The sequence below is a fragment of the Puccinia triticina genome, chromosome 11A, assembly GCF_026914185.1.
Source record: "Puccinia triticina chromosome 11A, complete sequence".
NCBI classification, from domain to species: Eukaryota; Fungi; Basidiomycota; class Pucciniomycetes; order Pucciniales; family Pucciniaceae; genus Puccinia; species Puccinia triticina.
Genome location: NC_070568.1, coordinates 800,521 through 823,363, shown reverse-complemented (window position 1 = coordinate 823,363; position 22,843 = coordinate 800,521). Strand labels below are relative to the sequence as shown.

General features: G+C 47.4%; 6 protein-coding genes across 6 annotated transcripts; 2 read left to right on the top strand and 4 right to left on the bottom strand.

Annotated features, from left to right (window-relative positions):
• Positions 1–1,644: 1,644 nt before the first annotated feature.
• PtA15_11A82 (uncharacterized protein) lies at positions 1,645–3,375 on the bottom strand (the record flags this gene model as incomplete). The annotated part of the gene is made up of 7 exons (XM_053161658.1): positions 1,645–1,764; positions 1,828–2,410; positions 2,506–2,556; positions 2,639–2,716; positions 2,799–2,851; positions 2,921–3,159; positions 3,273–3,375. The coding sequence occupies 7 exons, from the start codon at positions 3,373–3,375 to the stop codon at positions 1,645–1,647; spliced, it is 1,227 nt and encodes a 408-aa protein (XP_053024950.1).
• Positions 3,376–5,574: 2,199 nt separating this feature from the next.
• PtA15_11A81 (uncharacterized protein) lies at positions 5,575–8,140 on the bottom strand (the record flags this gene model as incomplete). Its single annotated transcript, XM_053161657.1, has 9 exons — positions 5,575–5,719; positions 5,839–5,933; positions 6,077–6,357; positions 6,431–6,539; positions 6,612–6,761; positions 6,898–7,070; positions 7,143–7,270; positions 7,342–7,617; positions 7,701–8,140. The coding sequence occupies 9 exons, from the start codon at positions 8,138–8,140 to the stop codon at positions 5,575–5,577; spliced, it is 1,797 nt and encodes a 598-aa protein (XP_053024949.1).
• Positions 8,141–8,343: 203 nt separating this feature from the next.
• Positions 8,344–12,835, top strand: PtA15_11A80 (uncharacterized protein; the record flags this gene model as incomplete). Its single annotated transcript, XM_053161656.1, has 7 exons — positions 8,344–8,784; positions 8,878–9,425; positions 9,515–10,000; positions 10,081–12,034; positions 12,153–12,381; positions 12,504–12,594; positions 12,793–12,835. 7 exons carry the CDS (start codon positions 8,344–8,346, stop codon positions 12,833–12,835), a joined length of 3,792 nt encoding a protein of 1,263 aa, XP_053024948.1.
• A 1,312-nt stretch (positions 12,836–14,147) lies between these two features.
• PtA15_11A79 (uncharacterized protein) lies at positions 14,148–16,188 on the bottom strand (the record flags this gene model as incomplete). The annotated part of the gene is made up of 6 exons (XM_053161654.1): positions 14,148–14,210; positions 14,311–14,703; positions 14,804–15,423; positions 15,492–15,656; positions 15,742–15,988; positions 16,066–16,188. 6 exons carry the CDS (start codon positions 16,186–16,188, stop codon positions 14,148–14,150), a joined length of 1,611 nt encoding a protein of 536 aa, XP_053024947.1.
• A 997-nt stretch (positions 16,189–17,185) lies between these two features.
• Positions 17,186–18,167, bottom strand: PtA15_11A78 (uncharacterized protein; the record flags this gene model as incomplete). Its single annotated transcript, XM_053161653.1, has 5 exons — positions 17,186–17,246; positions 17,348–17,400; positions 17,478–17,749; positions 17,862–17,928; positions 18,033–18,167. The coding sequence occupies 5 exons, from the start codon at positions 18,165–18,167 to the stop codon at positions 17,186–17,188; spliced, it is 588 nt and encodes a 195-aa protein (XP_053024946.1).
• Positions 18,168–18,465: 298 nt separating this feature from the next.
• Positions 18,466–22,438, top strand: PtA15_11A77 (uncharacterized protein; the record flags this gene model as incomplete). The annotated part of the gene is made up of 13 exons (XM_053161652.1): positions 18,466–18,468; positions 18,543–18,601; positions 18,701–18,736; positions 18,886–19,028; positions 19,110–19,445; positions 19,543–19,691; positions 19,768–19,822; positions 19,907–19,969; positions 20,057–20,175; positions 20,355–20,400; positions 20,582–20,760; positions 20,845–21,835; positions 21,924–22,438. 13 exons carry the CDS (start codon positions 18,466–18,468, stop codon positions 22,436–22,438), a joined length of 2,694 nt encoding a protein of 897 aa, XP_053024945.1.
• Between the last annotated feature and the right edge of the window lie 405 nt (positions 22,439–22,843).

Genomic DNA, 22,843 nt, shown 5'->3' with positions numbered 1-22,843 from the left:
TTGAAACCATGTTTGTCTCCGGCCAATTGAAAAAGTGCAAGGGTGCAAGCAGTTTTGATGGTACAGTGGAGGAATTCCCGTCACTTTTGAATGGATCTTGAATTTCAGATTTTGCAGGGAAATCTGAAATCTGAAGCTCTGGATCCCTTTGGGCATCTTTGGGGACTTAGATTTCCCTGCAAAATCTGAAATCTGGCCGCCAAGATCTGACTTTCCAGATTGACTGGAAGTCCTCCAGTTATGGCCAGGGTCAGGGTTCTCTGGGGAGATATAGGTGTTGGTGCTAATACACTGAGAGTCCATGAAGCCAGGTGTACCAAGAGAAATGCTCTGGCCATCAACATAGACCACCATCAGAGGCCAAGTGGAGGCATATGTGTAGAGATCTAGCTCTCCACTGTGATAGCTGAGGATTGAGTAATCCATCTTGGCATTAAAGGACAGCCACTTGTGTCAAGATGATGGGGGCCAGTGATGTTGTTTGTGGCATGGTAAAGTATTAGTAGTGTCAAATGTTGGATCAGGCCGGGCATGATTTAGTGGCCCTATAAGCAAATGAGTTGTGCCAACTTGGGCCATTGTTGCAGCAGAATTGTGAATGATGCAAAGATAATATTTGAGTTATCCAGCCCAGAAGGCACCAAGGCTTCCAATTGTAAAATTTAAATCAACAATTGGCTCTCCAGGTCACCTAGATGTCATTTAGGTATCTTGTCCTATGTGGTGTGAAAGACATCATAAATGGAATCTGTGGGTTCAAAAAGAAAGGTTGAATGCTGGTTAACAATATGGGCCCCAGTTTGGGCCAAGATTTTTTTTTTGGATGTTGAAATATCACTTTTGTGACCAAATATTAGTTATCTAGTCCAAGTTACCCAGATAACTAATACATATTTGTGATATTTCAACATCAAAAATAGGAGTGCCTTTGAATAAATTACATGTTGTTGACCAACATTCAACCTTTCTTTTGACACCCACAGAATCTACTGATGTTTTTTTTAACACAACACTGGACAAGATAACTAAATGAAAGACTTTAGGTTTTTATATTCAAAGGTCCTTGAAGCTCGGTCTTGTCCCGCCGAGTGTTGACCATGCGATGGCCCGATGCTGCCCTAAGAAAAAAAAAGCCCACGTTTCTCATGCAATGATAAAAATTTAAAGCGATCAACGTGGGTATCATCTTTGAGGCAAGGCTTCCGGTTCAGTAATAAATTACTATTGAAATTGTCCGTATTCTCAGTCTGATTGAAATCCTCCGAGGTGTAGCGGTAAACTTCCCAGTACAACAGTCGGTACAGAGAGAGGAGGGCACAGAAATGGCTTGGAAGTACAGCTCTCTCTGCGGAATAATCCTTTTGGGCAGACAATTATTAACCCTACACGAGTGAAGGGGCCTTGGAGAAACATATTTTTATAATGGAAGGATGTACATGAGGTGATCAAAAATAATTGAAATATTGGATAAGGCACAGAACATTACAATACAACTTCACATGGATTTGCGCACATTTTTTTTTTGGAGAGATGTAGCCAATTTTTTTGGAAACATCCTGACAAACTCACCAGTGACAGTTCCAATCTTATGATTCAGCTAGGAAGCTTTTGATACTACACTTGGGCATGTTTGTGTTCCACCACTTAGGATATACTCAAGCATTCTTTCTTCATCTGGGAGTCCTTGCCGCCTCCTTCTAATTCTTCAGTGTCATCTCCAGCTTCCAAGTTTACCAAACTTCGCTCGTCGTACTTACGCGCCAGCTAAGAGAATGCTATGATTAGTAGGCAAGCGGTCAGTAGAAGCGTATCCCATTGAGTACTAACAAATATCATGAACGCGAGGAACGCCCCAAACACTCCTGACGAGCTCCCGACAGCCACAGAAACAAGTGTGATGAAAGGTTTCCACTTCTTTCTTGTTTTGGTACATAGATACGTAGCACCGATAGAGCGTCCATTGAGGTCAACTGACGCTGCATTTATCATCCAACCGAGCGTCGAAAGCGATTCTTGAAAAAGGTCCCCAAGGGGAGTTGGTATGTTGTATTGGTCTCCAAGAGGACGAACACCGCCGACGCCCAACACTGAAAACTGAAACCCGGAAGCGCCAGTATCACCAGTGCTCTTGAAAGCACTAAAAAAATCCGATGGCTTGTCAGCGCTATGGACGAAGATGTTTCCTTGAGGCGTCCCCTCGAAATGATTTTTGTCCTGAAGGGTTTTGCCATTGAGATGAGAGACAAAGTTGATATCGCCAATCCATATAGAAATTTGAGTAAAGTCGGCGCTGGTGAACTTCTTATTTCCGTACAAATCTGTCTGGTCTGAGCTGTAGTAAGGTGGGTATGCGGACAGCGGTAGCGTGTGGGGTTCAAATGACAAGTTTCGGTACGCGGAGTCTATATCACTGGTAAAAACATAGGAGTATCTTGTCAGAAATGATTTACGAGTGTCAGAAGCTCGATGGATTCTCCGAACCAGCAGGCTGCATAGTGGACTCACCCCAAGCGATTTTGTAACGGTTGTTGTAGGTCCTTAGCAAAGTTAGGCAAACTGAACCAAGCAAGTAATTCAATGGATCCTGAACTGTTATTTGAGGAATGTATTCAGAAGAATCTTCGCAAATTGGGCTTACTTGGTAGTTGAAAGGTCAAATGTTGTGCACAATTTGACGCGAAATCCGTAGGTTGGGATTAAGCAAAGTCCGCAGAGGCTGCAGTGCCGACTCCGGAGGAGTCAATAAAGGTCTTCCATGCTGAGCGGAGCCGAGAAGTGGTTTGGAAATTGGCACTCACCTATACTTGTAATTAGTATCTTGAAGTTCATAACTGAACGATGCCGAGGTTACCTATTTGTCAGGCCAATTCAACATTCAGTCAAGTAAAACCTCTTGGGTTAAGAGCCCCAAAAAACCAACATTGCAGGACATGGGATCACCATCGTAGAGAAAGCCTGTATACACTTTCCCCCGAGCTGCCTCCAAAGACCGCGAAATATCACCGATTGTCCATTCGAAAGAACCAGGCGAATTGCCAACTCCTAGGCCCTCAGGATCGTTCGCTCCAGCGCCCGGCTCGACTGTGTAGACATCGTCACCTAGCCTCAGGGAAGCCGGCCCACAACTTGTCCCAGTTCCGTTGTCGTCGATGCTATTTTCTGGATATGATAGAAGTAACGATCTGTCGGGGGGAGGGGGTCAAACATGTAGTCAGCTGCTTCAGCTCCTCAAGACGCGTAAATATCTTATTTCAAAAGAAACAAAATCTCACTCGGAAGTTTCTCCGTGGCCTCTAGAACAAAACGAAGCTCAACAAACAGGCCAGTTGCCGGGTCATCCTTGAAAATGTTGATGAAACCCGAAATCTGAAGCATATGATCCAGATTCCAATGAAAGCCCGACTTACTGGGTCAAAACATTGAATGCTAGCAGGCCAGCGTAAACAAGACCCTAGGAAAGCAATGAGTCAGCCGGGACTACAGCTCAAGATCCATATTAAGATATAAAAGCTCACGCAGCTAATCGTGACTTTGGCGTGTCAACATGCGATTTGATTCGACGACGGAACCGAGTAGGAATACAGGTGTTAGAAAAGCGACCTTGCAGAAAACACGACAGAGAAAGAACTTACGGATAGGTGTTATCCTTTGGTTAGAGAATTCCTTGGTCAGAGGATAATGGCCAAAGGATGAGAAGACTTTGCTATGTAGGAACCTCACTACCATCTTCTGAAGTTCGAGAATGTCGTTTACTTGAGGGAAGAGTGCTAGATGAGTGTGTGCTTGGCGAGCACAGAAGCTGACAGAACTTCCTCAGGAAGTCCTTCCTGAGCCATTAACCAACCGGCGGATACATTCGAAAAATGTTATTTGGAGATTTACTATAACTATGGCTCCACTTTGTCTCCGCTCTGTCCGATTGGCGGTAATTCAAGAAGCGTACAGGGCACAGTGTGTACTTGTTGAGATCCTTCTTGGAAGATCGCTCCGATTCAGATGGTCTTGCTACTGGTAAGCCTGCTGCCTGGTTGAGCTCGTCGTTTTCCAAAACCATCACACTGACCAGGCTTCTTTATTCTCGCCTGGGTTTCCGGCTAACTTAGCCAAGTCCCTCCTCGGGGGAGCGAAGGAGGGACCCTCCAACAGAGGGACTTTGTTGAGCTGGGGTTTCCGGCACATCGCGGCACCAAAAGGCGTGCAATCTCTAACTTAACTACATATTTAAGTCCCTCGATTGGAGGGGGGACGCCGTCCCGCAGGTTCGCTCCCCCGAGGAGGGAATTAGCTAAGATAGGTGCAATCTGAACCTGCACGTTAAAAAGTCTGCCCATGGGCCGAATCTGTGGCGGGCTCGCGCTGGTACCGCCAGCTGGACCGGCGAGCTATCCCGGGGACACCAAACTACACAAGTCCCTCCCTTGCTCATGGGAAGCGCCATCCCACTGGCACACAACGCATGCAGAAATGATTCACGAACAAGGGACAGTCTTTTTTCAAGTGCAATTTGGCCTATGACATTGCACACTGTGAATCAAAGCAACATCAAGCTGGTACAAGAAGACAGCTAAAACAACCAGAGACTACTATAATGATGCTTATTATGTATCTAAATAGGAAAAGTGATTCAGATAAAAAGGAAGAGGAGAGAAACAGTTCTTGGGCACATCCCTGTTCCAGTGAAAAAGAGATATAACAACAGGGGAAACAATTGGATAAAAAATATCAGGCTCATCACGCTCACTTATATGCAGCACTATATTCAGGAGGGAAGATGGGATAGAACAACTACTATTGAGAGAGGTTGGCTTGACCTTCGCAACAAAGAAGGACAAACAAATATTCCTCTTTGGCTTCTGGCAACAGGACTGCTGGTCTGTGGCAGGCAATGGTGGCCCAGTCTATTCCATCCAGGACCCTGGGATTGGATGGGTGAATTGCCCATTGACCCGTGATTGTTTTGAGGAGTGCTTTTGGGGTGGCGGCCGTGGTAGTGGTAGGGCGCTGCGCTGTTGTGATTGAACGCATGGCGGATAGCAACTGGTCTGCCTAAATTCAGTCATTTGTGGGTGACTCTAACCTAATACAAGTCCTCCCTGGGAGGCTTGCTGGGGCTGGCGGTGAAGCCGCGGGAGGGGCGGACTTGTGCACCAGGTCAAAAAGCTGGGTGAGACAGAAATGTCAAATGACTAGAGGGAAAATATTAAGCCTCAGCCAGCCTCCCCCTCAGCACCTGTGGACCTGCCCCAGAGCCATGTGATGCTTCTGGACCTCAGCTTTCATTTGGTGCTGGTTTCATCTCCTCAATAACAACTGTTCTTCCTGTACTAATCTTTCAAAACCAAAAAAAGGATGAAGAAATGTAAACAAGGATCTACAACAATCATATTTGATGTTGGCCATACAATGTATGTACCTTCCCATGAAAACAATAAGAAAAGGAAAGAGGCAAAGGAATTGAGAAGGCAAGCTTCCAGAGATGATGTTTTTGAGTTGACAAGAGGAGGGGAAAAGACAGTGTATGCCCTTTCTCTATGGAGCTCTTTTTTTTACGTTGCATCATCTTTTTTCGTTGGCTTAGCTCCAAGTATCTTCTTGTAATTTCCCAAGAACTTCTAACCTCTCCATGAAGTCATCTGCCTGCTTCTCGTCCAATCCGCCTTGACTAGCACAAACTTTTTTCAATGCAGATCGAACGCCTTTAGGCATCTCCCCCGCAGATCTAAAATCAAAATACCACGACTCAGTTAGTAAGGGGCTTGCTGGACGGTGGGGCTTGGAGGATGAGACGCAATGAAACAAAGGAAGCGAGTTGGCAGATCGGAGGAGGCAACTGCTGACCCGGAGATGAGAATATGGGCGTTATCAATGGCCATGTATTTCCAAACCAAAGCGGCATTTTCGACGATCAAATCTTGTACGTATCGTTTATTCTCCTTGATACGATAGGAAAGCCAAGATCATTTTTTTCCATTGACGGGGTCGCCCGCAGCAACAGAGGAAGCCAAGAACAAAACAAGAAAGAGAATAAGCACCATGAAGACACGTCTGAATTGGGGGAGTTGAAGAGATGATGGACCTGGTCTCTAGAAGCAGTCCACAAGAAAGTGCAGACCCGACGATCGACGAATTTCGACCACTGATCGCGATAATAAAAGTCCATCTTCTCAGCGCGACAGCCGAATAGGACCAACGTGGAAGGATCAGATTCATCGGACAGATCAGGATAACTCGATCGGTCCTGGATCAGTGCTCGAAAAGGCGCGATCCCCGTACCCGGCCCAATGCAGACCACCGGCTGGCTAGGCTCTTTCGGAAAAGTCACGTATCCGGGGCTGATCCGGATCGGTATTCGAGTGCCTGAAGACTATCGCTCTCGTCAATCAATAATTCCCCTGTTACTCTGTGATTTCAAAACACAAATATTACCGACCAATCTCAAGTTTTGACAGCCAACTCGTACACAACCCTTTTCGAGGAACTGAGAGTCTAGTTTTGTAATTTACTACGGCAACTAGTAACTGGATCTGATTTGGAAAGAGCTGTGAATCGAGCCAAGTTAGCCTGTTAGTAAGGGGAAATAGAAGATCAGGAGATCAAGAAGAGATCTTCACCTTAGGGGAAGAGGCAATCGAGAATAGTCGGGGTCGGATTTGAGGAAAAACATCGTGGATGTAATCGAGAGGAATTGAGGCCGACTTGAACTCGGACAAGACTTCGAGGATGGTACGTCGAGGACGTCTGGTGTATTCGAACAAGTCATCCTAGCAGAGAAGAGATCGGAGGTCTCAGTATCTGTAGATATCTTGAGAGCATGTTAAAGGGGGATGATGAGAGTTGTTTCCTTGGGGGAGTGAGTGAGTGTAGATCGATTGAAAGTATAATGATGAGAGTCCTAACCTGGCCTTCTATTGAGCAGAACTCTTGTAGTCGTTCGGTCTCCATCGGATCGCTGGTAAAATGGGATAGCCAATCGATGAACGATCTACCGGGTACGGCCATAAAGTCCAAGCGAGTCGTGAAGATTTCTGTCAGAGTGGCATATAGGTTCCATCCGACGGGAAGATCTTGATCTACCCACCATAATAAAAGAAGTTTGGTTAATAAGTAGGATGACGATTTTATTAGGGGCGAAAATGACGGACTCGAATCGCAACGTGTGAGTTTGTAGACTTGGTCAGATAAGTCGGTCCATTTCATTAATTTGAACAATTTGTCGACCTCCTCTGGGCAGTTTTCTGGCAAGATTTCGCAAACTGATCCTGGTTCGAATCTATACAAGATTCAATATCAGCCAAAGAAAGAAAAAAAAAAAAAAGCGTAGATACAGTTGCTGATACGGACTCGAGTGTCTGATCTGATTCAAATTCAAGATGTCGAGTATCTTGCCAATGATCTGGTGCTGTTAGCCGTTGGTTTTTGGTCAGGGTGGCCGAAAGGAGATCAGGAGGAGGCGGGGTTGGAAGCAGTTTGGGGATGGGTTCGGATGCCGGTTGGAGTCGAAAGGAGGGCGGGAGACAGGTGGTGGGTGGGATTGGGGTTAGATGGTTTGGTAGTGGTTTGATCTCCAACAGTTTCTTCCACAGTCCGTCTAGCCAAGGTAGGAGAGTAGAATCGATCCTATCCAAGCAGAACCACAGAGAGAAGAGAGAGAGAGAGATCATGAGTGAGACTCGGCACGATGATGATTGAGGGAGACAGACCCGTTCGGATTTTGATCATCAGCCTCACCGCGCTCGTAGAACGATTGAGCGCCGATCTGGGCCAGTCTTCTGAAGAGCTTCTTGGCCACCCAATTGAATTTCGGGTAGCTGGAGTCTCCAAGGCCGAAGATGGTGAAGCGGATGTTGTCGATGAAGTCGGTGGGTAGGCTGGCCAGTTTGAGTGCGTTCCAGAACTTGGTCATGTTCTGTGGCTGGACGCCCTGTCCGGTTGTTGAGCATACGAAGATGACCAGATCCTCATCGAAGATCTTGTCCCGGTCGTATCCGTCCATGGATGCTAGCTCGGTGTTGAAGTGGAGCCTTCGTGCGCCTCTGGAGATCTGTTGGGCCACATCCTCTGCGGTTCCGGTTTGGCTTGCGTAGAGAACCAATAGTCTTCTTTCTTTCGTCGTGATGCTTGGGCCTTGTTCGATCGCCATCGGTATACAATTTGTTTCTGCCGGTGGTTATTGTTTGGGCGTCGGGTGTTGTGGGGTGGTGTGTGCTGCGCTGCTGCTGCTGCTGCTGCTGCTGCGGGGTGGATGTGGTATTGAATATATGCAAAGTGTGTATATGATCGGAGTAATTCACTTCGACCCTTCTTCGCATAGCAAGTTCACCCAAAACATCTCCGCCCAACACCATGCCACCCAAGCGAGTCTTCAAGCCAATCCGACCAAACACCAACACCAACAGCAGCAGCATCCAACCACCAGGCCCAGCTCACATCCAACCAGATCTCAGCCAGCAACCGGAACAGCCGCCCCCACCGATCCTACTAGAAGAACTAGAGAGCTTGCTCAACCAAACTCACCCAGAACATGATACCAAGCCAGATATCTCTCACATCAACACTCAAGAGAACAACAAAGCACCACTCTTCAAAACCTCATCCCCCGAACCTCCCCCACAAGCTCAGAAGAACCTACCGGCACCCAATATTAATCTCAAGAAACCTCCAAAGAACCCCCTCATCAACCCAGCAAAGAAACCCTCGTCTCGCCCCAAACACCAGCCTGAATCGAATGTGGATAACGAGACATGGCTCTCAAAGCGTCTCACTGATCCAGTCAAAACAGTCGAGGTAAGCAGATAATCCACCCACTTGGGACATCTCCAGATCGCACTGATCGTGTTTTCCTTTCTTTTCTTTTCTCTTATTATGGTGGCGTCTTAGGACAAGTGGCAACTCTTGCCAGCATTCCTAAAAGTCAAAGGATTAGTCAAGCAGCATATCGACTCATTCAACTATTTTGTGGACGTCGACCTCAAGGCAATCCTCCGGGCAAACGCCACAGTAATCTCAGACGTAGACCCGAACTTCCACCTCTCCTATCTGGATATCAACGTGGGCGAACCATCCAGACTCGATACCGGCTCGGCGACCAACAAACGGATTACCCCACACGAATGTCGATTACGCGATATCACCTACTCCGCCCCCATCTCGGTCACCATCCAATACACCAAGGGTAACAAGCGCGTCCTCAGTAAGGGAATCCCGATCGGAAGGATCCCGATCATGTTGCGCAGTAACAAATGCGTCCTCACCGGCAAGTCGGATGCCGAACTTGCCAAGATGACCGAGTGTCCATTGGACCCCGGCGGATACTTCGTCGTCAAAGGTACCGAGAAAGTCATCCTCGTCCAGGAACAGTTGAGTAAGAACAGAATCCTCATCGAGACTGACTCTCGAAAAGGTACTATCATGGCTAGTGTCACAAGGTCAATCCCATCACCCTTCCATCTATCAACTCCCCCTTCCGCTTGACTAAAAGAAATCCAACTAATCCTCTTCACATACACACACTTAGTTCAACTCACGAGAGAAAATCGAAGACTTATGTGGTCACCAAAAACTCCAAAATTTACCTCAAGCACAATTCAATCCAAGAAGAGATCCCGATCGCGATTGCACTCAAGGCATACGGGATCACCTCCGATCGAGAGGTAGTCCAAATAGTCTGTGGGAACAACGACGACTACCGAGCCGCCTTCTCGATCTGTATGGAGCATTGTCACGAGGCGGGGGTCTTCACGCAGAAACAAGCCTTGGCATACATCGGCAAGAGCGTCAAGATAATCAAGAAGGGCCCTGTCGCCGGCCCTAAGAGGCCGCTCACCGAAGAGGCTCTCGAGGTCCTCTCCACCGTTGTCTTGGCTCACGTCCCCGCTGATAATCTCAACTTGCAACCCAAGGCTATCTACTTGGCCGTCATGGCTAGAAGAGTCGTACAAGCTATGGCCAACCCGAAATTGGTTGATGACCGAGATTATGTAGGTAACAAGCGTCTAGAATTGTGAGTAGCTCACAGGGTGACTAGTCATGTCACAACAAAAAAAAACTCATATCTAATTCTAATCATGTCTCATTTACCAGGGCTGGCCAATTGTTATCATTATTATTCGAAGATTTATTCAAGAAATTCAATACGGATCTCAAGTTGAACATCGATAAAGTGTTAAAGAAGCCTAACCGGACGACGGAGTTTGATGCAATCAATCAATTCAGGATGCATGCCGATCACATATCGAATGGATTTATCCGAGCGATTTCGACGGGTAATTGGTCTATTAAGCGATTCAAAATGGAGCGAGCGGGGATAACGCATGTGTTGAGTCGACTGAGTTATATCTCTGCGCTAGGAATGATGACGAGAATCTCGAGTCAGTTTGAGAAAACGCGCAAGGTTAGTGGTCCTCGAGCGCTTCAACCAAGTCAATGGGGGATGTTATGTCCCAGTGACACACCCGAGGGAGAGGCCTGTGGGCTTGTCAAGAACCTGGCGCTCATGACTCATATTACCACCGACACAGACGAGGAGCCAATCTGGAATGTGGCCTACACGATTGGCTGCGAAGATATCAGTAGCGTCACCGGCACTGAGCTCTACCTACCCCGCCATTACATCGTCTTCATTAATGGTAACATCTTGGGACTCACCCGGTCCCCCGAGCGATTTGTTGAAGTCTTTAGACAGTTCAGACGGGCCGGTAAGATCTCCGAGTTCGTTAGTATCTACATGAACGCCGACCAGCAAACCGTGAACATTGCGACCGATGGGGGAAGGATCTGTCGGCCGATGATCATCGTCAGCCGTGGAGATTCGATGGTCAAGACCCATCACATCGAGAAGCTCAAGGCCGGACAAATGAGCTTTGACGATTTCCTATCTCAAGGCTTGATCGAATACCTGGACTGTAACGAGGAGAACGACTCGTTTATTGCGCTCTACGAGGAGGACATTGACGGTTATACGACCCATCTCGAAATCGAACCGTTCACTTTACTTGGGGCCGTTGCTGGCTTGATCCCATACCCTCACCATAACCAGTCCCCTCGAAACACCTACCAATGTGCCATGGGTAAACAAGCGATTGGAGTGATTGCGTACAACCAGTTGCACCGGATCGACACTTTACTCTACCTGATGGTCTATCCTCATCATCCGATGGTCAGGACAAAAACGATCGAGCTGGTCGGCTACGACAAGTTACCGGCCGGACAAAATGCTACGGTAGCTGTGATGTCCTATTCAGGATACGATATCGAAGATGCCTTGATTCTGAACAAAGCCTCCTTGGACCGGGGCTTTGGAAGATGTCAGGTGTTCCGGAAGGCCACGGCGATGATCAAGCGGTACCCGAATGGGACGTATGATCGGATAGCTGATCCCCCTCGCGATGCGGAGGGACAGGTACTCGAGAAATGGAAGCCGTGCGACGATGGTGGAGTGGCCGATGTGGGCATGAAGGTCTACAACGGAAATGTCTACATCAACAAACAGTCGCCCTCGAACGCCAATGATAACTCGGTCGGCAGCGGAGCGGCAACGGTGACGTCGTGGTCGAATACGCCGATGACCTATCGAGGCACGGTGCCGAGCTACATTGATAAGGTCATGGTCACCGACACCGAGAGCGACCAGACCTTAGTAAAAGTCTTGCTGAGACAGACTCGTCGGCCCGAGCTCGGAGACAAGTTCTCGTCGCGTCACGGACAGAAGGGAGTCTGTGGACTGATCGTCCAACAGGAAGATATGCCCTTCAACGACCGGGGTACCTGTCCGGACATCATCATGAACCCCCACGGTTTCCCCTCCCGAATGACCGTCGGAAAAATGCTCGAACTCTTGAGTGGAAAAGCCGGCGTGCTCCGTGGAACGGTCGAATACGGTACCGCGTTTGGCGGCAGTAAGGCCGTCGAAATGTCCAAGATCTTGATCGAACACGGCTACAGCTACCTCGGTAAAGATTATCTTACTTCTGGTATCACCGGTCAACCCTTGGAACATTATGTCTTTATGGGCCCTATTTATTATCAAAAATTGAAGGTTAGTCGTTTCCTTAATGATCATTCGCCATGTTGAATCAACCGACCAACGATTGTTTCTTCCTTTGTATACGTCTTTCCAATCGACGAAATTTTTCATAATGGTGAACAAAAAAAAGCACATGGTGTTAGATAAAATGCATGCAAGAGCCCGAGGGCCGCGGGCGGTATTAACTCGACAGCCCACGGAAGGACGATCGAGAGATGGAGGGCTGCGGTTAGGAGAGATGGAGCGTGATTGTCTGATTGCCCATGGAGCTTCTCAATTGTTATTGGAACGATTGATGTTGAGTTCGGATTCATTCGAATTGGACGTTTGTCAAGACTGTGGATTCATGGGCTATAATGGTCCGTCTTTTCACACACCTCTCCTCCCTCTGACTTCCCTTCTCTCCCCTACTTGGGACTAATCAGTATTGCTTTGTTTTTTTTTTGTCTTTGAAAACTTTGCAATAAATCTTTGTATACAGGCTGGTGCGTTCGCTGTAAAAACGGCAATTCAGTCACCAAGATCACGATTCCATATGCCTGCAAACTATTATTCCAGGAGTTAATGGCTATGTAAGTCATGCTTCCATTCCCATAGCTCCCCTTTCCTCTTCCTCGGAATTCTTCACTCAACTTGAACTGACACACCGTTCTCTACCCTCTCTTTTTTTTTTCTTTTTCATTACTCTCAACTCCGCATTTCTCTTTCTTCTTGAAACATTTTTTGTCGATTCCCTTTGTATGCTGGCTTTGATTGTTCACTATCTGCAGGAATATCGCACCTAGATTAGTTCTAGAGGATGCGATTAAATGAAAACAGACATAGATACACAACTTGCAACATTCGAGATTATAACTTCCCTCTCTTTGCAATTAAGGCCCCGTTTGGCAGCAGTGATGTTATGTAATAACCACTGCTTTTCTATAACCGGGCCTCACCGAGGCCCATATCGTATCACTCGCATGTTGGCAGATTTGAGGAGTTATGAGGGTCATCACGAGTTTTCTCATCACTCCTCATCATCCCCGCCATTTCCGATATAGTACCCCTGGGGGTGTATTTGGGGTGATATCGGCACCCTTACACGACACACGACCAACTCCACCTCTGTTACTCACCTCGATGGCCGGTACAGACTTTGTACCGGTCACCGAGCGGAGTACACACTCCAATCGATGGAAACGGTCATCGAGATTGATGACCGATCCAACACAATTGGCCATCGATGACCATTGGTCATCGAAGGGACTATGTATTCTCCTCGATGACCATCGGTCATCGAAGGGACTGTGTACAGATTCTCCTCGATGACCATTGGTCATCCAAGGGACCAGGTATTCCCATTGATGACCGATGGTCATCGATGGGACTATGTGTTCCCCAAAAGGGACTCTGTATTCCCTTCGATGACCGTGTACCGGCCATCGTCGAGAGGAGTTAAACACTCAATTGGCCTTGCCGGTATGTACGCTGGATGGCCGGTATTTACCGGCCATGGAGCTTGTTATGTAGGCAAGCTGTATGACGCGAGTGGCAGCCAAACACTCGTGTTATGTTGAAAGATATGAAATTCAAGAGTGATGTGTATCACATTAGGTAAGTGCACAACATCACATAACATGATTGCTGCCAAACGGGGCCTTAGTAGATAGGAGTAGCAGAGAAAAGTTGTAAAATTTGAGTCTAGATGATCACGCATTGTGATTCTTAGACTATGGCCTCCTTTGGGAATACTGGGCTTAATAATGATCAATCCAATCAAACCCGCCGGAAACTGACATCTCACAATCAGAATAGAACCAGGAACTAAGAGCGCCAGACTTTTATCATATGTATGTGCGTATACCCGTCATTGAGATTTTGGAGATAACTGACTCGACTGACTTTCATTCAAAAACTCTTTCATTGATACAAAGGACACTGAATACTAATAAAACCCAACTCAGGAACAAAAGAGAATGTGTGTGTTTTTCTGAGTTTGGTAGAAAAAAAAAACCAATATTCAAGATAACAGATGCTATTTTTTTAAAAAATGGAAGGAGGTTTTAGGTGCGGCTTGATATAGTTATTAGCTCAACGAATTAATAACAAAAACCAAGTTGAAAATGATTGATAATGATATTTGTCAGAGATGGTTTCTTCGAGTAAATTTGATGTCCCTTGGTTTCAGAGGACAAACCAACATGGTCTGTCGAAGGAAAGGGAGATGGCGCAGTGTAAGATCAGAGATGAGCTTCAACTTGACGGCTGATAATCGAAATGTGTGAGAGACAGAGAGATAAACGAACGGTATAATCAGGTTTAGGGAACTCAGGGGCAGTTAATTCGAGATCGCAGTTCCTGATGACGGTAGCGGCGAAAGTAGACAGCTGGATGTAAGCGAACTGTTCACCGATACAGCGATGACGGCCGGCGCCGAAGGGCAGGAAGGGCGAATTAGCCCCACTGCTGATCATCCCGAAGCCGTAATCGACCATCTCTTCCTGCGTCTCTCCGGCCTTGAAAGGAGACTGGAGCTTCAGCCATCGGCTCGGGTCGAACTCGTGGGGCGAGCTCCAGATCGATCCGTCGAGCTGGGCTGTTCCCGGCGCTGCCAAGACAAAGTTGCTTGAAGGGATTATGTATGGTGTATCCTCGTTGCGTGACGCCAAAGTCCTCGGCACGGTGATAGGCGATTTAACCTATACCGGGGTTTTTTTTGTGTATGTGCAATTCAGTGTGTGGAGGGCGTCGGTCAGCGTTCAGCTCTGAGGAGTGGACAAGAAGCGAGAGATTATGTACCTTTCGCATGATAGAATGGATTGGGGGATGAAGCCTGAGGACTTCCTTGATGCATGCAATCATTAAGGGACTCTGGACACGTTCAAGGTCTAGAGGGTCGAGTTCTTGATCGTCAGTTTGGCCCGGTTTGCCAAACAAGTCGATCTGCTCCTGTCTCAATTCAGCGACGATGTCGGGACGAGAAGCGAGATGCAGGAGTAGCCAGGAGCCAGTAGCAGCACTGGTGTGTTGGCCGGCCATCAGAAGGGCAATCATAATGTGGGCGATCTCTTTATCGTTCAAAGGGCGGCCATCCTTGTACGTTTGGCCCTGTAAGCTATCGATCATGTCTCCAAGCTGGCCCTCTCTGTCATCTTCTCGTCTCTTCTTGATGATGTTCATATAGAAGTTTCGCATCGCCAGTTGCGCCCGGTCTCGACGCCGATATGATGGTAAGGGCAAGTTGGGGAAAGCGAAATGCAAAGGGGTAAAACCGCCATCTAAGTCATGGTATAACTGGGCGAATGATTTGTTGAGAGCTTCTCGGACTTCGGGCCCTTGGAGGGTGGCTGAGGCCGTGCAGATAGTAATCTCAGAAGCCACTTTGAAGGTATCTTTCACAGTCTGTTGCGTTTTGGGGTCTATAAAAAATAAAACAGAGTCAGTTTATCTATCCGAAGAATGTGATTGGCATTGAAGTACTATTCACTCTCAAATACATGATCTTCAAGATAGCTTATCGTCTCCTCCGCAATCAGTGATACGTATTTCCGAAAGTTTTCGTTAGTCAACCCAGACTTGACGAATTTCTTTTGTTGCATCAAGATTGCGTTGGGGACATCATAGACAACATCAGTTCCGAATACAGGGGTCGCTAAAGAAGAAGAACCAGGGCACAGAATAGGAATCGTGTCAGTTTGGTGCAGATTTGTTTTTTGGTGGGGGGATTTCAGACGTACTGAGTGCTGTGTAAGCTTCTTCAGCATTAACTTGAGATAGTTTTCCGTTGAGGACCAGTGCGTTTCCTTCGAGACCGAGAGCGACGGTGACTTTCTTGTTCAAGAGGACGAAGGTGAACACATTCCCATACTTCTTCCTGCATGATTCCAAGAAAGCGTAGGGGTCGATTCCGTAGGACACGGCCGAGCCAATGAACGGAAACAAATGAAACACCACTGGTGGAGCCGTCGGATCTTTGGGAATAGCCTATTAAAAATCGAATATTTCAGTGCAATGCCTTCGTATCAAAGAATGTAGGAGGCAGGGCTGATTTGAAGACCGACCAATTGGTCGAAGATGTTGATCGAGATGATCGAGACAACGGCTAGCACCAAGTAGATGAGCACTTGGTTGAAAGTTGAGAAGGATCCGATGGGCTCGAGCAGCGAGCCGATCACAGAAGACATCGTGGACTGAACGAGATTCCCTTAAGACGAAGTGAGTTGTGGTAAATATGTGGTGATCGATCGCAAGATGTGGTCCACTTGAGTGAGTTGTGGTTTGGATTTGTAACCAGGTTATTTGTAAGCCCCCCTTTGGCCCAAACTATTTATAACAGCACCAATTCCCACCAGGCCACTCAATCCAATTGGCATGGACAATTCTGGCTCTTACACTGAGGAGCTTCCAGGCTACAACGAGACCATCAGCCAAACTTGGAAACCCGCCTACCCGAGCTGCTTGTTTATTTAGTACTATTTATCCAGCTCCTAATTGCTCGGCTCCCCCAACCTCCTGTTCAACGTTCTGGAAAACCCACCGCATGCTTGAAATTCCCATAGGGCTCATCCCATGCGGCCTCGCTGTAGAAAACTGAGAAGGAGGTACTTCACCTTTTTTGGCATGAGCATTGCTGCAGTTCCATCTGAGACGCTTTGGTGTGGGGAGTTTTGTGAGGGCCTGGCTGGTTGCCTGTACTTCACCGATTCACAATTTTTTACATCATTTCTTGTTAAGTTCAACTTCCAACATAACTGGCTTGGATTTAAGCTCTGTGAGAAGCATCAGCAGAAAAAAAAATATGATTCACTTCTTCTCCGCTTGTTCAATGCTTGTTCAATTGATTGACCTCGTATCACGATAGGGAGGACCTGGTCCTGGTTCTGCCATAAACAAGTGCTTTCTGACTCTTTGATATCATTCACATTACTTTGAAAGTCTCTTGGGCTCCATAGTTTGCCATTTATCTCAGACTATCGCAGTTTTCATCCTGCAGAATGGCCTGCCGTATAGCCGATTGGAATCGCTTGTTTAAATTATCCACAGAAACTGTGTACATTGCTTAATAAATACACGAACGAGGGTACAGCCAGAGTTCATGAAATTGAAGAAAGATTAGCGGGTGGAGTAAGACAGGCGGAATCAAAAAAAAAAAAAAACAACAGCGCAACCGGATGTCGACAGTTATTCTTTCATTGTCACCGCTTCTGCTTCACTGACGCGTAGAGCAGAGACAAAATCGCGGCTGAGAATTCAAAAGATTTAAGACAGCCGAGTCGATGAGCTTTAGAGATAAAGAGGAGAGAAGGTCATGAGAAAAGAGCAAATCGAAATTCAACTACTCACTAGTTGAATGTACCATACCGGTCGGCGAAGGGAGGACTGAGGAGTTTATCGATCTAATGCAATATCGAAAAAAGCATCAATATGACGAAAGTTTAGAGCAGTTCGTTAGACAGAAGAACGCGAGACTGACTTCCTCTTTCGACATCTTATCACCAGCGGTACCGAGCCATTCCCTGAGCTCTTTGCCGTCTATGGTCCCCTTGTCGTGCTCATCGAAACATTCGAAGGCTTCCATCAACTCGGCCTCGGGGTCCAGCTCCAGCAGCTTCTCCGACATCATCGTCAAGAACGTGGTGAAGTTTAATCCTTGGTTGTAGTCCGTAGAGTCCGGTTTCGCAGGCGGAAAGGTCGACGGTCTGGATGATAGTAGGGAGCTTAGTAGCTTCGGGGTCGGTGCCTGGCCTTTGCAATGTCCCCGCATTTCAAATTTCAAATTAAACGAAGTTCATATGAGTCCCTTGTTTTGGCCATCCATTTACATACGCGTCTTTCGAGGACTTCGGAGAATGCTCACCTAGACTAGTAAGCATTGTCTTCAAATCAGCCTCGGTGATCCAGCCATCGCTATCTTGATCAATCATCTGCGCGTCATTTTGGTTGGGGGAAGGGGGGAGCATTTTTCTGGTTCAGATACAGCTTTCGTTCGTTTTTTGATTGGGTGGATGGATAAATATTTACGGCTGACTGAAAAGGCTTCCTTGAAAGTTTGGACTTGTTTCGGGTCGAACATGTTATAGACCGCGGCAGAGGATTGTCGGGGTTGGCTGGAGGAGCCTAGCCCATGGGACGGTCGACCCATTCCGAGTGATGATGAGCTCATGTTCGTGAGTATTTATGTTCGCGTCTTGCTAGTTTTCTTCTGCTGAATTCTGGTGCAGGAGATGGTTCTTTCAGTTTTGTGTAGAAGTTGTTGTCCTGAAACAAGAAGGCTCTCTGGAAGGCGGCCTCTCAGAAGTCGGCGACATTGTCCGCAGTTTCAAATTTCAATATGGCCTCGTGCCGGATCGGATACCTCCTCCACCCTTTGAATTTGGTTTCAGGTCATGTGTTGTGTATTTACCTTCGACCCAACCAACCGGACATCCTCACATCTCTAGGACAAAATCACCAAGTCCAAGATGGTAAGTCATGATTGACCGGTCGATTCCCCTTATCTAGTATCAATCAGACCGCTGACGGGGGTTTTCTCTTTCAGACGAGTAAGGCCCAGAAGGAAAGAATGATGACCGAGTTCAGATCACTGACCCATGCGATGTCAGTCCTTCCCTTTGCGTTCTTGGGTGAAAAATAATTCACAATTGGTTTTTTCGAAACTGATCATGGTCTTTGACTTGACTCGTGTTGCCTTTGCAGACCGGCCGATGCCAGTAGAATCTGTAAAAAGGCTGGGTTAGTAGTTTAAAATCTTTGCAGATCGTTCCATAAAATGGAAAAGGTATCAACCTACCATCCGGAAAAAAAAATACTTTAAATGGATTGAAAGAATGGGAGATGAAGACAACGAAATGTTTTTCTTGGTTTTTGAACTCAAACAAAAGATACCGACTCGAAGCAGCCTTCGAATTATTTTACAACGACCACCTGGCCCAACAAAATGCCGAGCGCTCAATGCAATCTCGTTCCAAAGCACTGGCTGAAGCCTTCGGGAGCGTCTTGAACCTGCAATTCAATGAATTTCAAGGTCTGATTCCCGTCACTCATGAGATAATCAATCGCTTGGGAGAATTAATGCCATGTTTTTCTGTTGATGTTTTTTTTATAGATCCGGACGAGCCAGCAAAGATGGACATGAACGGGCTGATGCGTTATCTCGAAGTGCTATCTTTAACGCCCGAAGATCCCAAGGTACTCTGTCTCTGCCATCTCCTCCATTCCCCACGTCTCGGCGTCGTCGAACGGGCCGATTATCTCAAGTATTGGACCGTGGTCTTGGTCAAGGCGGCGCCACCGTCGATCAAATCTGCCGGAGATATGACCAAGTTCCAGATCGCCACCCTCGCCGAACTGGACCGTCGCTTGCGATCCGAGCTCAGCTATTTCGAGGAGGTCTATCGGTACACTTTTGACTTTGGAAGAGATGAAGGCCAGAAAAGCTTGGGTTAGCCCCCCTCTCCCTTCTTCCTCATCTCTTCCCCCTCCACCGGTCCAGCTCAGCAGAGACAACCCTAACCTTGTACCCCTCATTATCAACAAAGCTCTATCCACAGCCATCCCGTTATGGGAATTGATCCTGCCTCTTGCCCCCGGGCTCGACCCAAAGGTTTTCAAACCTGAATATCTCCAATGGTGGTTCGAGCTTCTTCGATCGCGAAACAAGTCCGTCAGCCGAGACACCTGGAACCTTGTACGACCATTCACTGCTGCTTCCTACTATCAGAGATCTCAATCTTTCCCTAACAAGTGTCTGTGATCGGCCTTAGTTTCTCGATTTCGTCGTCCAACTCGAAGACAGATTCGAAAACTATGACGAGACAGGTCTGTCTCCGAATGCTCTGTCGTGATGACCATTGCTGATCATGCTTGTTGGCCATCATGGGCCTTCTGTCGGGGTGATTCTAGCTGCGTGGCCTTCTTTGATCGACGATTACGTAACCTTGGCTCGCGAGAAATTGGGCAGCCAAGGTATGGATGTTTGCTGAACAAAAAAAAAAAAAAAATCGTTTCCATCCAGGACTTCAACCGGCTTCTTCCAGCCAACTACGAAGCTAGTCACGGAGCTCCAAATGGCCCCCAAGCTGACGAAATCCATCATCATCAATGGCGGATATGATATCTGGAGTTTTGTTAGAGCTCACTGTATCCCCGCTGGAAACTATTTTCTTTTCTTTGTAAGCCTAAAATGATGAAACGGAGAGAGACCGACAAAGCGTGTGTGTGTGGGGGGGCTTGTGCCAAGTCTGCTTCAGTACCTTGTTTCCTACATGTATCTCCGTTTGTGCTGCTTGCTATGTGTTAATTCAACTACCCTATCTTTTCTCCTCATCTTCATCTTGATCTCCAATATCAGAATACCATCGGCTCGGTTATCCTATTGATAGGCTATGCTCGGGATCGTACATACATATTTGAGTTTGTCTGATCAGATGAAAAAACATGGGAAATTTCTGCAGGGTTGTGAACTTGTGGTTGTTGCCAAGCTTCTGGGAGATCAGTGAATGTATGAACCGACACTTATCCGCGTTTGCTGTCCTGGGGGAAAGAATAAAGACCTCAACACGCTAATCTCCTTGACAGGCTCGCACACTGATACGGAAGCGGTGGCATCCGGTGTGTATGTCTACGCTGCCGGGTCGTCGGGAGCGTGTTTGCTGCGTGGAGCGGATCCCCATCCTCCCCCATCTTCCTCGCCACCGTCCTCCTCGAGCGGAACACAGTCCCAGGCCCCAGTCAATCGGCAACTGAAACAGCAGCTGGTCAGTATTCTTATCGTCACTCTCAACAAGCTTACCTCGTGCACTGATGCTTTTTTTTCTTCCTTTTGGCCTCCTCATACCCAGCCGTCCCTCAACCAGCTGCAGAAAACTTCGTCCCAACACCAGCAACTAATCCGTAATTTCATCATCATCAATCCTTCCTTGAAAACATTCGCCCTCAAGAACTGTTCATCTATTTGTTACGTTGATACTGTGTCTAGAACCATGTCCGACATTAGGTCCCGTCAGCACAAGGCAAAACAAGCTGCCATGGGAAATCCACCAATCCCTCCCTCTCAGTCCAAACCCAAGCCACCACCGGCAAAACTTAGCACCATTGCAGACCACCAAAACCTATCCCAATTCCTACAGAATCAGCTCAACACCCCTTCCCAACAACCCGCCACGCGATCAAACACGCCTCTTCAGCTTGAATCACAGCCTGTTCTCCCAGCAGGCCTACCTTCTCGCCCCGGCCTTCCATCGCAGTCTCCTCTTCCAGCAGGCCTACCTTCTCGCCCCGGCCTTCCACCGCAGTCTCCTCTCTCAGCAGGCCTACCTTCTCGCCCCGGCCTTCCATCGCAGTCTCCTCTCCCAGCAGGCCTACCTTCTCGCCCCGGCCTTCCATCGCAGTCTCCTCTCCCAGTAGACCTACCTTCTCGCCCCGACCGTCCAACGCAGTCTCCTCTCCCAGTTGGACCACCTTCCCGCCGTGCATCCAAATACAACAATTCCACAGAAAAGAAGATGGCAAGAGGCAAGAGAATATTTGGCCCAGATTTCTATATAATGACGATTTGCCCCTCTCCCACCAAACCTGTTGTCCTCCTTCCAAAGCATGGTTCACTCTCGAAAATGGCGGTCACGTCTTCTGCATTTTCTCCTCACCTTTTCCTTGAGTTACACTCCTTCAATCTCCAGCCACCCACACCGACCTTCCTCCGCCTATCCGAGATCATCTCCGACCTTTTCAAAATCGCCAACTTGCAACCCAACATCCATTCCAACAAACACCAACTCGGTCAGATGTGTCTACTTGGTTTCCAGAATGCCTGCGATGTGGAGAAGTCCGGAGGCATGTATTTTATTGGTTTTGCGCATTATATCAAGTGGGATTGTTATTGACCTTCAATCATGTTTGTCTTGTACTGCGCTCAAACCAGGGCTTAGCCCTGCTGACTTGGAGGAAAAAAACAGGCTCTGGGACAAACTAGACGGACACAACGATTTCATTGCCAATCGAATCAAATCACTCTCCGAAGCTGCTTACACTCAAAATGCAGAGCTGATGTCCGGAAGGCAAAACTGGCATCAAAATCAGCAACAGGCAATCAGATCAAATTACAAGATAGCCAACAATCTTTCAATCACTTGGAATGACTTCTTTGATAACTCATCTGAAGACAGCCACAATCTTACCGGTTGGAAGTATGGGCTCTTCTCTTATATTCATCCTCAATCAGGCAAACCAATTTCTCCCCCATCTAGCACCCTGGGCCACGGTTTATTTTTTCCTGCGCTGCCTGCTATAGTTGATTTTGTTCACTCCAACGGCATTGTAGAAGTCTTGTGGAAAGCATCAACTGAGTCTCAGCCTTTCACCACCATGCCACCTGATCAACTTAAAACTTCTGACTCTTCCACTCACCTTGCCTGTTATTTTCAAATCAAAAATTAGCCTCTGTTTTTTTTCTTTCCCCTTTTGTCATCAGATTTACATTGCCCACAGAGGGAAACTTGTTGTGCACAGGAATTTCCGTTGACTTGATGTCACTTGACATCAGGCCCCCCTCCATGCTTGCCACCAGCTCCCCCCAAAAAACTATCTCCACACAGGGGTGCCCTGTGGTGACAGGTGGCTGGGTGTGCAGAGGACCAATCCTCTTGATGAGGCCAATCATCAAGAGGATACATCCCTTTTGATGACCTGTACAGACCGGTCATTGAGAGGATCACCTCTTGATGACCAGTGTGATGTTCAGACTGGTACACACAGTGGAATGCAGGATTTAGCACAGGACTAGCAGACCCACCCTCAAAATGTTTTTAGGATTGGGATTGCAAGCTCTGCCTCTGCCTCCAC